Genomic DNA, 15,031 nt, shown 5'->3' with positions numbered 1-15,031 from the left:
CTGGATTAATTTTTAAAATTCCCTGACTTTTCCCTGATTTTTGGATTAATTTTTAAAAATCCCTGACTTTTCCCTGATTTTTGGATTAATTTTTAAAAATCCCTGACTTTTCCCTGATTTTTGGATTAATTTTTAAAAATCCCTGACTTTTCCCTGATTTTTGGATTTATTTTTAAAAATCCCTGACTTTTCCCTGATTTTTGGATTAATTTTTAAAATTCCCTGACTTTTCCCTGATTTTTGGATTAATTTTTAAAATTCCCTGACTTTTCCCCGATTTTTGGATTAATTTTTAAAATTCCCTGACTTTTCCCCGATTTTTGGATTAATTTTTAAAATTCCCTGACTTTTCCCTGATTTTTGGATTAATTTTTAAAAATCCCTGACTTTTCCCTGATTTTTGGATTAATTTTTAAAATTCCCTGACTTTTCCCCGATTTTTGGATTAATTTTTAAAATTCCCTGACTTTTCCCTGATTTTTGGATTAATTTTTAAAATTCCCTGACTTTTCCCCGATTTTTGGATTAATTTTTAAAATTCCCTGACTTTTCCCCGATTTTTGGATTAATTTTTAAAATTCCCTGACTTTTCCCTGATTTTTGGATTAATTTTTAAAAATCCCTGACTTTTCCCTGATTTTTGGATTAATTTTTAAAATTCCCTGACTTTTCCCCGATTTTTGGATTAATTTTTAAAATTCCCTGACTTTTCCCCGATTTTTGGATTAATTTTTAAAATTCCCTGACTTTTCCCCGATTTTTGGATTAATTTTTAAAATTCCCTGACTTTTCCCTGATTTTTGGATTAATTTTTAAAATTCCCTGACTTTTCCCCGATTTTTGGATTAATTTTTAAAATTCCCTGACTTTTCCCTGATTTTTGGATTAATTTTTAAAATTCCCTGACTTTTCCCTGATTTTTGGATTAATTTTTAAAATTCCCTGACTTTTCCCCGATTTTTGGATTAATTTTTAAAATTCCCTGACTTTTCCCCGATTTTTGGATTAATTTTTAAAATTCCCTGACTTTTCCCTGATTTTTGGATTAATTTTTAAAATTCCCTGACTTTTCCCCGATTTTTGGATTAATTTTTAAAATTCCCTGACTTTTCCCCGATTTTTGGATTAATTTTTAAAAATCCCTGACTTTTCCCTGATTTTTGGATTAATTTTTAAAATTCCCTGACTTTTCCCCGATTTTTGGATTAATTTTTAAAATTCCCTGACTTTTCCCTGATTTTTGGATTAATTTTTAAAAATCCCTGACTTTTCCCTGATTTTTGGATTAATTTTTAAAATTCCCTGACTTTTCCCCGATTTTTGGATTAATTTTTAAAATTCCCTGACTTTTCCCCGATTTTTGGATTAATTTTTAAAATTCCCTGACTTTTCCCAGATTTTTGGATTAATTTTTAAAATTCCCTGACTTTTCCCTGATTTTTGGATTAATTTTTAAAATTCCCTGACTTTTCCCTGATTTTTGGATTAATTTTTAAAATTCCCTGACTTTTCCCTGATTTTTGGATTAATTTTTAAAATTCCCTGACTTTTCCCCGATTTCTGGATTAATTTTTAAAATTCCCTGACTTTTCCCCGATTTTTGGATTAATTTTTAAAATTCCCTGACTTTTCCCCGATTTTTGGATTAATTTTTAAAATTCCCTGACTTTTCCCTGATTTTTGGATTAATTTTTAAAATTCCCTGACTTTTCCCTGATTTTTGGATTAATTTTTAAAATTCCCTGACTTTTCCCCGATTTCTGGATTAATTTTTAAAATTCCCTGACTTTTCCCTGATTTTTGGATTAATTTTTAAAATTCCCTGACTTTTCCCTGATTTTTGGATTAATTTTTAAAATTCCCTGACTTTTCCCTGATTTCTGGATTAATTTTTAAAATTCCCTGACTTTTCCCCGATTTCTGGATTAATTTTTAAAATTCCCTGACTTTTCCTTGATTTTTGGATTAATTTTTAAAATTCCCTGACTTTTCCCTGATTTCTGGATTAATTTTTAAAATTCCCTGACTTTTCCCCGATTTCTGGATTAATTTTTAAAATTCCCTGACTTTTCCCTGATTTTTGGATTAATTTTTAAAATTCCCTGACTTTTCCCCGATTTCTGGATTAATTTTTAAAATTCCCTGACTTTTCCCTGATTTTTGGATTAATTTTTAAAATTCCCTGACTTTTCCCTGATTTTTGGATTAATTTTTAAAATTCCCTGACTTTTCCCTGATTTTTGGCTTAATTTTTAAAATTCCCTGGCTTTTCCCTGATTTTTATACCAATATTCAAATTCCCTGGCTTTTCCCTGATTTTTATACCCATATTCAAAGTCCCTGACTTTTCCAGGAATTCCCGGTTTTCCAGGCAACCATGTATTAACAAAGGTTTAAGAAATATCTCCCAAGACAGAAGTCATCAATCAATAACGTTGCAATGAAACAAGTACCTTCTTAAGCATGGGCGTTGTTGACAAGAGTATCTTTATGGCGGACGAAATTAACTTTTAACCAACTCGAACTTTCAACCTTTTGAGCAGGGTAGGCATGGAACCAGCCATACCAGCTATAACCACCTACTTAAAACCGGTTATAGCCACTTGAAAAAATCCAGATTTTTTGGCTTTTAAAAAAAAATTCAATATTTTACTAAAATAATAGCTTTTGTTTCATATTTAATTCCAATTCTCGTCTAATTGAGGGGGACAGGGGTAGGTTTATAGTTCAAAGGTTCGTTGCCTCGCTTGGGTGACTCAGTCGGCGCGTCATAAACAAAAACTAGCGGGAAACAAGGCCGAATTATCCATAAGGCAGACTAGGCAAAGTGCCTAGGGCCTACAAATATTTTAGGAGACATTAGGGCCATCGATTCCATATAATAGGGCCTACGAAGGTCCGAAAAGGCGGTAAATGAGAAATTTTTTACTAAGGCCTACGGAAAGTTAAAACTGCCCTGGGGGGAAATCAAAAGAATTTAATTTAATTAATTATTTAATATAGTTATTTTGCTAACTTTGTTTAGTTTCTAATTATCAACAATAACAGCAGACAATTTCATACATAGAAAGTAAGTGACATATTTTAGCCGGCTTTAGCGAAAAAACCCGGTTATAACCAATAGGTGGTTCTACAAAAGATTTTTGCTATAGAGGCTCATGGGAATTCAGTATGTTTGAGCAAGGCATCGTCTGCTAAGATCCGGCTGCTGATACTAAGGCCCGCGTATAGACAATTTTAGTTTTAAATATTAACAGCGTTACAAATAGATAAATAGATAAGGCTAGGGTTGTATTAAAAATATCTTTTTATGTGTTATGTATATTATAAGGGAGTCTGGTTTTAGTTATTTTTTATTTACTAACCTTGAAAGATATAAAATTATCAGCAAAAATAAATAATCTTCTATAGCAGTTAGAACTTTCACTTTACTGTTAAACTAAACGACGGGTAAGCCTTGTCTTAAATAGCGGACGACACTAAATTATCGGCCAACTTCGAGATTTCATTTGACCGTAGCGACGCAAACTTACTGAAAACACGTGACCACCCATCTTTTGTAAAAACACCTATTGAAACTCATGACTGCAAAAACTGGTTAAAATTTTAAATTGTTGGGGGATAGCTAGACCCTCATCCCTAGTTCTGGATCATGGATTTATGTCGAGGTAGGCAATGGGGCCACTAACCCCACGCAATTTTTAAAAACGCCTTATTAGTAGTTAATTACGTATAAGTTGTAATCTACCCAGCCTACCAACTAGATCCACCACTGACCCAGCATGACTTAGCACCTGGGTCTAGGCTCAACGCATAATCCAATGGTTACAAGTTTCTTTCCAAATATTGGATCCAAATGCACCGAGTAAAGGGTAAAAATTAGGCCCCATTGGGTTATTTTTTATTTACGTAATTCCAGTATTGAAAATATTGTCGCTCGATGACTTGGGCCTAAGGTGGTGCCTTGGGTATTAACCTAGCTGATTTTTATTATTATTATATTCACAGACATCAAAAGTAACATAATAAAAATAAGTATGCCATTTCCTATTGTTTCAAAGCTAATTTCCTGACCGAACTTTTCTTTGACATTCTAATAAACCTTCAGAGTTCCCTGACATTCTAGCCAAGCTCCGACTTGGACTTGTTATCGTACTTGGTAGTATACAGGGTGTTTCAAAAGGTTACGCAAAAATTTGAAGGAATTGTAGGGGGTGAGTTGAGAAGTATGCCTGTTTTTCCCCATTTTCCTACGATGAGTGAAAAGAGCGCCAGAGAGCTTCATAGTGTGGCCTACTAGCCCCTGGAAGTAGGTTGCAACTAGCACAAAACCAAGCAGCAGGGAAATGCGAGCATTAAGGTTTGGGTTCGCGTGATAGCTGATAGGTAAAAAAGGACTTTTTTTTTTTGCTCGTTATGAGCCATTGTGACGGGTGGGACAATACAGTCCGCTCGTCCACTTGATTAATCAGGTGCGAGATATGTGTTACGGCCACGCCAACGGGGGGATACGTGGGGACAGGGATGGGGACACCCGTGGCGGAAGTATTCCGACCACCCGTTGGGAGATTTTTGGTCGTCCTCACACGGCCATCCACAATCTCTGCCTCCCAGACGCCCAGGATTACAGGAGTACGCCACTACTCCCGGCCTAAAAAAGGACTTTGTAAACAAATCGAGGTAACCAGCGTAAAAAAGTAAACTTAAACAGTATTTAAAGTCCCTGCTGATTGGTTTTTCGCTTGTTGCAGCCTACTTCCAAGGGCTAGTAGGCCACACTTTGAAGCTCTCTGGCGCTCTTTTCACTCATCGTAGGAAAATGGGAAAAAAACAGGCATACTTCTCAACTCACTCCCTACAACTCCTTCTAATTTTTACATAACCATTTGAAACACCCTGTATTTTGCACTTGAGCATATTTAGACACTAGGGGGCTCTGTGCTGAAAACTAAGCCTCGATTGCGCCACTGCTCTGAAATCAGTTCGGTGATAATTTTTCCTAATTGACATACTTATTGTTATTACGTTACTTATGCAGATATCTATTTTTATGGTCCTCGAACTGTTGGGGGAAAAAACTTTTGTTTGTCGTATCAAGAATTTATTCTTGGTTGTATACGAAGAATAGATTATTGATAACTTGCTCAATAGGCGACGACACTTGCGGTTAAAATTTAAACCACACACGTAGGCTATGCTATAGCCATTATTCGAAATATTTATTTATTCATTTTATGCTGTTATTCTGGGAGCGTTGTGTGGTGTTCTGCAGACCTGTTTCATATCGAGACGAGTTGTGATTTTTATAGTTAGTTCGTCCTGCATCGCGCAGGTTTGGCTTGTTTAAACCACAATTGTTATAACCATGGTTTAAACCTAGTGATTTGTTTTAAAAACCAATGTTTTTTTAATAATTTGGTTTTTTAATTAACTAAAAATTGTTCCAAAATGTTTGTACATTTTATTACCGAAATGATTACATTTCTAAAATATTTACACAAGGTGACCACATTTCATATATTTTCATTACCTTCCTTAAGTTTTCTCATGTAGTATAACCCGAAAACATTCCGCCGTCGTGTACCCGTCTTCATCCTATGTTTCACTTTATTTTAGCTACTGTTTTCCGATAAGAATCCTTTTTTCTTATGGTTTTTCCTATATTTTCCTTTAATTCACTTAAACATTTCTTATTTTTTCTATGAAATTTTAGAGGCATTTTCCTGCTCATCCTACATTTATACAAAACCAAAAATTAAACCAAAACTAAAACTTGGTTCTGGTCATGTGCGACTTGTAATAATACTCATATTAATTTTTAGTCGATTGGTAATATGTATGCACGGTTATTAAACAAAAGCGAAAAATAGATTTAAAGTTAAATAAAGCAGTGTTTAAAAAAATCTTAGTTAAACAAAAAACCGGTTTTTTGGGTTTTTTTACAACCCTGACATCCCGGAAACGCCAAACGTTGTCTAGAACAAATCATGAACGTTCTATCCCAAAGCACGAAAAACTGAACATCACCGAGTACTCGGCCTTTTGAGTACTCGACCTCGAATAAGTAATTGGAGAATACTCATCGATTACAGAGTACCTAAAAATTGCATATTCGGGTACCCGATTACTCGAATAAGCTGCTCTCTAAACTCGTCGAGTATTTTTTTTTTCTATTCTCATTACTTCAAAGTTCAAAGAGGGGTTTTTACAACTTTTTGGGGGGCAATAAACGGTACCTACAAAGTTGTGGATACTGTGGTTCATTTAAATTAAAGGAATATTTTTCAGCATTGAAAGTTACTTTATAATCCTTTTAAATTTAATTTCATAATTACTTGAATAAAGAACTCGATAACCCGACTCGTTAAAATATTACTCGAGGTTTTTTTTAGTTACTCGACTCGAATAAGGGAAAGTGTCCCCTTAATCAATTACTCGAATACTCGACTCGACTTCAATATTACTCGACTCGAATACTCGATAAAAAAAATTTGGTACTCGATACCCGACTCGATTGCCTAAACCCACTACTCACTCGCACAGCCCTAAACTTTTAATGCCTTTAATTCGGGTAGGTGGGTTATAACGCGTAGGAGGGTGGTGGCAAGCCCTTCATGCCACACGAGCCAGCACTAACTATTACCGTTAACCTCTAAAAGTTTGAAATGAAAAGGGGAAACCCAAGAGCCTAGGGCAAAAACCCCTTTAACCAGTGGGGACCGAGATAACTTGCAAACTCTACTCAGAAGGAGTTGTTCCGAGTTATCAAGATAATAGAAGTTCTTTAATCCTACAAATTCCCTGTATACTACTAAAAAAGTTACTATGTTTAAAATATTTTAATGCATGAAGCAATTAAATTTTACGTAATCAGATTAAGTAAAAATTTCAAATTCATTATGCTCATTTTAGGATTTGTAGACTTTCCCTGAATAATTTAAGCTTTTAAAAGAGCTTAAAGGAAAGTTCCAGCTACTATTTTTATTTTTATTTAAAAGATCCAAGATGCTTTTAAAATAAAAAAACAAGAATTTAAAAACCATAATTAATTATGGAATTAAAATAATTCGCATTTTAGTACAATTTATGGGCGCAGCCATATACCTGAAATATGCTTCACGGCAGAGCCCGAAGGCACAAACATCTGATTGGCTCTGACCATCGACGGAAAACAAATACCGTAAGTCGTCTATTTATGGCAAGAAATTTAAGTTCGTATGATTTGGACCCTGTTTTTAATGAGGGGGAACTAAAAAGAATACAAAATGAAGCGGAAATTCAAGGAAGACCAAATGTAATCGAGTTAGAAAATATTTTAAATATCGACGAAGTGAGGAACAGCTGTGAATGTGGTCACTGGCATTTTGATTACTTTGCCACCTAGGCCTAACTCGAAGACACCGAAGTTTGAAATAAAAAATGTATCACGTGATCTAGACACAGTCTACTATTGGTTAGTTTTAGAACCAATGCGGTCGCTGTGCCTCCGTGTTATGCGGAGAAGCATGAAATACAAAAACATGGCTGCTAGCACTTTCAATGATTAAAAATTAAATTAGGTAAATTTGAAATTATTATTTTTTTATTTATTGGCATTTTTGGTATTTTTAAAACACGTAAAATGTTTTAAGCATAAAATAAAAACAACCTGAACCTTTCCTTTAAATCCTTCTTGAAATTAATAATACACAAATTAAGCATTAAATAAGCAAACCTTTTATACACAACTAGAAAACCATTAAAATTATATTTTTGAAATGACCCAGAAAACTATGTTTCAACGGGAACAAGCCTTACACTGAAACATTAAGGTAAAAGGAAGTCTAAAGAGTTATCCGACTCCTGGTTGCTTCACTACCAACTCGGGTCCTTTCGTTACAACTTTATTTTTAATAAGAGTCGAAAGTGTATTTTTGGTTCGTTCAATTAGCACAGGGATCTTGAAGGTCAAGATGACTATTTTGAAGGTCAAGATGCAGGATGGCAAGAACCAGCCAGACTGGTTTAAACCACTTTTTTTATTAGAAAAATATTGAGAAATGGATATTATTTATTTCAAATAAAAAATGCCGAATATAATATTCGGCATTTTTATTCCAAAACGAAACTAAAACTTAACCTTCACTTTTTGTCGTCTGCTACGTCGTCTCACGAAGTAATTTTTCACGGATAAATATGCCGCCATATTAGGGTATAAAAGCGGGTAAATAAGCCTGTTATACCTCAAATGTAAAGGTTATTTTGAAATCGGTCAATTTGATCATTTTCGAAGTAACGAGGGCTAGATATAAGCAATTTGAGCATTTTTTTATTAGTGGCATTAATCATACTGGATTTTTTAATTTAAAAAAACCTGTTTTTTCCAACACTATTTTTAAGATCGAAATAATTCTGTTTATAGTACTCATCTACCAAATATCACCCATTTGCGCACCCCTGAATTAACAAGTTTCGTAATTCAGTGGTAAAAATGATAATTTGTATTTTTCTATTCAAGGTTATAGTTGTTAACACGAAAAACAAAATTTTTCAAATAAATCCTTTGTAAAAATTTTGAATCTCACGGTAGTGAAAGGTGTTCAAAATTCCATTGAAATCCTTTCAAGGGTATCATGTCCACATATGAGTTGGAGAAACTGCTTATTTTGTACGCCTTGTATTTGACAACTGTCCGCGAATTGTTACAAAGATGATTAATATCCTAGGTGCACTGGTATATAAAAACTTGTAGAGGTTAACGGTAATAGTAAGTGTAGGGATCTGTTGGCTCGCGTGGCTTGAAGTGCTTTCCACCACCATCCTAAGCATTGTAACCCGGCCACCTGAATAAATGGCTTTAAAAGTCGCTTGATGACTTAGGCCTAAGGTGGTGCCTTGGGTATTAGCATAGTTGATTATTATTATTATTATAAATTCTGACCCCATGCAGGGTTGCCACAGTTTCTTCACAATCAAATTCCCAGACTTTTACCGGTTTTTCGTGACCATCTCCGGAGATTTTCCCTGACTTATTTTGTGCCAAGATTTTGTATTTTTTAAACTATTTAAGTAATAGTTTCCTATTTGCAACCGAAATTATATTCCCTGACATTTCCCTGATTGGTAGACTATTTTTTTAAATTCCCGGATTTTTATACCCATATTCAAATTCCTGACTTTTCCAGAATTCCAGGTTTTACAGGTACCGGTGTGCCCCAAACGGTCGGGAAACAGGACAACTGCGCCTCATAAGGAGACCCACCGCCCCACAGCAGGCTACCCAATCCTCCGAGGTGGCCAATTTGCCCGGTAAGATATCTATGATAAACATCTGGGATAGCCCAACCTCGAATATTACGCTGGGTATAAATTTTCAAGTTATCCTCCATAAAAAGTGCCTTTTAATACGCCGACACTTGCTTGAGCGCTGGGCGGGGGAGCCAAGAATGGTAAGGAAGACGCTTCCGCAACACCTTTAAATTTTGAAGCCACGCCACGCGTACATTGGACCCTCTCTCGACTTTGTTTGAACTTCCTTATACGCTAAGCCTTGCCCGTAAATTACCTGGCGTTTCACCCTACCATCTCACTCTCTATTCTCCTTGATTCTACGAATCCCGCAATTATAAATTTAAAAGGATTAACTTCTTGAGAGCTCTCGGGCCTTGGCCAAATGTATATATTTTGAGGGGAACCGACTCGTTTTGCACTATTAGTTGAATAATGAATGTGATATGAAGCTTCGCGAATTTTAAACCCGCGTTTTTCGAGTCCCCAATTTTAAAGCCGCTTAAAGTATTCCCTCTGATCGTAATCTACGCATTCCACTAACTTTGGGCCTTGGTCTAATTAATACAGGGACGTTTCGGCTCCCCTAAAACCTACAAACTCTTATTCCCATCCCTTTATCCGCGAGAAATGCTTAACTGGCTCCGCGCATGCGCGAAGGAATCACGTGAAAGGGTCCTGTTCACTAGCGTCTCCTGTTGGCATTAATACGCGATACCTTACTTTTTGCGTCACTTTTATTTGAAATCCAATAAGCGAGTTTTAATTACCGTATCGCCACCATCTTTCGTCTTAAAAAATAACTATTAGGCTGGTACTTTTCACAATATAAAGGTTAAACTGAGGTCATAGTTCGATCAAATATGCGAATAAGTAGAAAAGTCCATAATGAAAAGGGATAAAAAAAGCTAAACCCTAAACAAATTTGAAGAAATTAAAATTAAAAAAAAACTTACAAATAACTCGTACCAATAGGTCTTCGCGAATCTCGGACCAAATAAAACTTCGAGTAAAAAAGTAAATAAAAAAATTGGGATTTATAAGTAGGTGGTTTCTTTTCGCTTGTTCCGGGATTTCGGAGAAGGGTAAGAAGAGTAAGGCTATGACGTCATTTTAATCAGATTCAGTGGTGGAAGAAGTAAATGAACGAAGTTATCGAAATAGCGCTCAGAATCGGAGGGCATTTTCCTGATGAAAATTATGAGAAAATAGAGTCAAATAAAAGCTAATTTCCATCCCCGTATTTTGACGCGATAATAGGCTCTCGGGAATTGTGGGTATAGCTATTTCTATGTATAAAAAATAGTTTCATAAAAACCAAAACGTTTTTTTCGGCCTAGGAGCGCGCAAAATTTCAAATTCGAGGTCAAAATGTATCTTCATACGGAAAACGACTCCAACATGGGGAGTATAGCAGTCTGATAACTTCGGTTCATTTACTTCTGGTGGACGTGGTGGTGGAGAATAGTTTGAGTCGGAGTAAAAACGTTTTTCCAAAATGGCTGCCTGTGGCCTTTTTAGCGGATAAATTCTAGCTAGCAGACGACAAAATCCGATTTACTCCTTTACACCTCCTTTACAGAAGGACTAAAAAGAGTGGTCCTAGGTTGCGTTCAGTAACTCTAAAAAAGCTCAGCGCTGATCAACGGTCAGCGGTTTTTTTCCGAACCGGTTTTTTGACGTCACGTTGCCCGTCCGTTGAGCAACGAAGTCATCGTTTTTGAGCAGGTTTTTGTTCACGGAGAAAGTCTAGCTCAAAGACTAGATAGCTACGCTTACATAGACTGGAAAGACCTATGGAGCATTCGGGATCAGTGCGACACTACACCCCCTGGTTGTAAGTTAGTTGTACCAAAAGTGTGTCAATCGGACCTATTTATTAATGAATGTTACGAGCGAAATACAAGTTGGGAGGGGAGAAGGGGAAGTATGCCTTGGGGAGGGAAGGAAGTTAAAACCAACAAATAACGCCTCGTAGTGAGGAACGGAGGAGCTAAGTAGCACTGGTCAAAGTTAGTGTGACTCTTCATCGTTCTGTGGAGATGCTATCGCCATCTACCTACGATATAATATCATAGACTAAAAAAAGATCCAGAAAGACGACAATAAATGGTCTTTTATGTGGTCGATCTCGAGTTGAGCATTCATTAAACCTTTAGCATACGAAAGTACAGGGATTGTCCCACTTTTGGTAATTATGTCACTTTTGGTTGTACTAAAAAGGATTTTTTTAATTCTCGTTTTTTTTTCTTTTGTTCAGAGCTCAGTAAGAATCTGAATTCGTGGTTTGTTTGAAGGACCCGAACATGGACCGTCTATCCCTGTTTTAGTTCTTTGAGAATTACTGATAAATTATGCGAAAATGAATACCCAGCATTGTTTAGTAGCAACTTGCAAAAAAGCTAGGGGAAAAACCCAGATACCAGCTTTTTTAGACTCCCAAAAAAGAAACTAACTTATACGTAGATGTCGCCACTAAAATCAAGAAGTAATCGCAGTTTTTTGCTACCCTTTCTTTATATAGTCTTTGGTCTAGCTGCAGACGCCGCAACAGACGATATTTGAAAAAATTTACAACCAGTGTAAAAAGCGATCAATGGTCTCAATTAAAATAATTTTTCAGATACTTCGTTGAGAGTTACTGACCGCAGCCCTAATACTCCGGAACAAGCGAATAGTTTCTGGGGCGGAGTAATTATCATCCCCGGAACCGGCGAATAAAACGTTTTAGGGTAAAAAGAGTACACTTTTAGTCCGAGAACAGGCGAAAATAAACCAAATATTACCGTGCGGGAAATCTGGCTTGCGAGTCGACTATTGACGGCTTTTAAAATTCATTTTGCGCGTGAAAATACCTCTACATGTTGTGGTCAAAAAAGCACGCAAAGAAGGCTGTGTGCCCAAGACATGTACTTGTAGTGTCACGAGCTAAAACGTCAATTAAAAATTCGACTATTACACCATGGACCAAGAATCTAAGGAGACTCACTTTCCCTGATATTTTGTCACGGTAGGCGTGGCCTAAATCGGAAGGCTTACTGAGGTACATCAGCCGCTTTCAACTATCACTATGAGAATCTTAGTCGGGGCTTAGTCGACCGTACGTAAGAGAAAGTTAGGTTAGGCTTAGTTCATTAATTAACTTTCTTAAGTTTAGAAATAAAATGGATTCCAGTTAATTTGATTAAAAAACCTTAGCCATATGCGGCTTACTGCTAATTTTTACTTAACACAATGGTTAAATACAATTACTGAAACTTTTAAAGAACCAATTTCAAAAATAAAAGTTCTAAAACTTACTAAGCCTAATCATTTAACCGACGACAATGGCGCCATTTTGTCGTGAACGCTCCAGCTTCTCTACGAAATTACGTCGAAAATCGACTTCAGCGACACCAAGTTTGTCCACATGGAACTAAAATTACCCGTGATTTTTCTATATTGCCAGTATTAACGCGTGCTTTTTACAGCCTTAATAGTCGGTCCCCTTAGATTCTTGGTCCTTGATTACACCGAAAAAATAAACTAAGCCTAAATATTGAAAATTTCAAAACGCGTTACATAGCAACGGAAAGTTGAATAGGGGGTCATAATTCGTCGAGGTGACAGGTCACGCTTAGGCATGACGTCAAAGTACCATCTTTGTCTGTTGTTCGCATGCGTCGAATATTATTGAAACTTGTTTATTAATAATATCGTTAAGATGGACCAATTAACACATGGGGAGCTCCAAAAGACCCTTGTTAAATGCTCTTCCTCTTTTTAACCCCCCCCCCCCCGAACCGAATTTTACTCGGGTCAAAACGTCACAAAAAGGAAACGGCTGCCGCCATTTAGTAGTTTTCAATATCACTTCTGAATTTTGAAAAAAATAGCAGACGGTGATTCAAGACACAGCAGTATACAGCATATTTGTGAAGTATTTTTTTTACAAGTCCCCAAACCCTAAATCATTATAATCATCTACAAAATAAAATAAATATTACAATAGAGATATTGTGAAATTGATATCTGTTTATTAAGCCTTGGTAAACACTTACCAGAAACAAAATCGACATCAAATTCTTTTTCCCCTTTTTTAAGTGGAGAAATGAACATCGTTTCATAAGTTAATGAAGAAAAAATCATTTTCTATTTACTTCAAATTAAGAAGGACAATTCTAGCTAATTTAAATACGAAAAACAAAATTTTACGCGCCACAACATGGTAGCCACACGGACTAGCTTTATGTTCATTCCCCCCTTTTCTCATACCCGTTTAACCCTAGTTTTCCGTTAATTCTTAACTATACAGCCAGAGCGCACATTTAACAATCGCCCGAAAGAGGTGTCCCTGTGTTAATTGGTTAGCTTTTAGGCCTATTTTTCCTCGATAAGGGGATGGGAAATTCCAAATAAATTGGTTCAAAATCGAACTGCCGGCTTCCGTTTCCGGGTTAGAAATATAAAATGGTTGGGCAACTTACGTCCACATATACACCTAGAAGGTCATATTTTTGACCTGGTGGTTGGTCTCTTGGCAAATACCGGTAGAATTCTTCGTTGTTTTTGTACCACTTGACCGAATAGAGGTTGTCTGATTCTTGGTCGAATTCGCAGCCCAAGAACAGAGCTTCGCCGCTGAAAATGGCTCCCGGGACATCCAGACGGAAGAATTGTAACGGCGACACTCCTGCAAATTCAAAAAACACAAGTACTTCATTTTAATTATTATTTTAATTATTAATTATAATCTAGATTGTGCTTGGTTGATTCTTTTGAATTATACCAAATAATTCCAATTTTTCTTTCAGAATTTTTTTGGGGAAAGGTCAATGCATTCTCAGTTTTTGAGAAACTCCTTGGTCGTTTTCAAGACAAAAAACCTTACTGTGCTGTAATGTGCCACCTATCTACAAATTATTTTACGGTAACAATTTCATTATTATGTCTTCTTAATTATGGGTAATAATATCCTAATATTTAAAGACAAATTATATAAAATATAATTTAGATTTAAGATTAAATAGATGGCGCATTGTAATGTACAGCTTTTATATAATTTACTGTAACTTCCACGGTAAAAATATAATAGTTCCACTAGCGATCATTAGATGGAGCGACGAGACAATGTTATTTTCCCATCTGTACTCCCTAGAGGAATGCACCGGATTGTGGACGCTGGCGTAAGGCCTTTGAATTAGACCACAGGTTTAGTAGGCGTTATGAGCTTTATGCTCTGCTTGGAGCACCGGTATGTATAAATTTTCTGACCACATGTTATACGGCAGCAGTAGGCCAGTACACTGACCTCTCCATAAAAAGATCTTGTTTTTTCATTAAAAACGCAACAACAAAGTTGGTAATTACATTAGAAAAACTAGTATGTCGAGTCTCGATAGCATAAATGTCAAAATAGGCTTTAAATCGGAATTTATCTTAGCGCTTTTGGCCTGGTCAAGGCTTTTAGTGCTTCTACCCCTTACAAGGAGACATCCCGAAGTGTAACTCACCGATTATGTTCAAACTCGGGGGATTGGTAGACCTTCATGAATCATGAAAAATCCTAAAGGGAATTTATTCAATGGGCAACCGTTTTGCCATGGCAACGAAAAATGTTTATCACAACACAAAATATTTTCCCATTGAAAATAACATGGGATTTTGACCTCAAATTGATCAAGAGTTGATCAATTTTGATGGTTTTTTTTGTCAATTTTTATCTATTTTTTCTATTTTTGGAATTTTCAAAATTTTTAAATTTGTTCAAATTTTTCACAGGGGG

General features: G+C 35.9%; 1 protein-coding gene across 1 annotated transcript in view; it reads right to left on the bottom strand.

Moving 5' to 3' along the window:
• Positions 1–15,031, bottom strand: part of LOC149952498 (uncharacterized) — a 134,066-nt gene that overhangs the window by 54,943 nt on the left and 64,092 nt on the right. Inside the window, exon 2 of the mRNA XM_090169721.1 lies at positions 13,734–13,939. Within this exon, the coding sequence (XP_090025847.1) occupies positions 13,734–13,939 (206 nt within the window). The remainder of the gene's footprint in view (positions 1–13,733; positions 13,940–15,031) is intronic.

The sequence above is a fragment of the Leiobunum rupestre genome, chromosome 3, assembly GCF_980474605.1.
Source record: "Leiobunum rupestre chromosome 3, qqLeiRupe1.1.hap1, whole genome shotgun sequence".
Lineage (NCBI taxonomy): Eukaryota > Metazoa > Arthropoda > Arachnida > Opiliones > Sclerosomatidae > Leiobunum > Leiobunum rupestre.
This window is presented reverse-complemented; position numbering and strand designations above follow the sequence as displayed.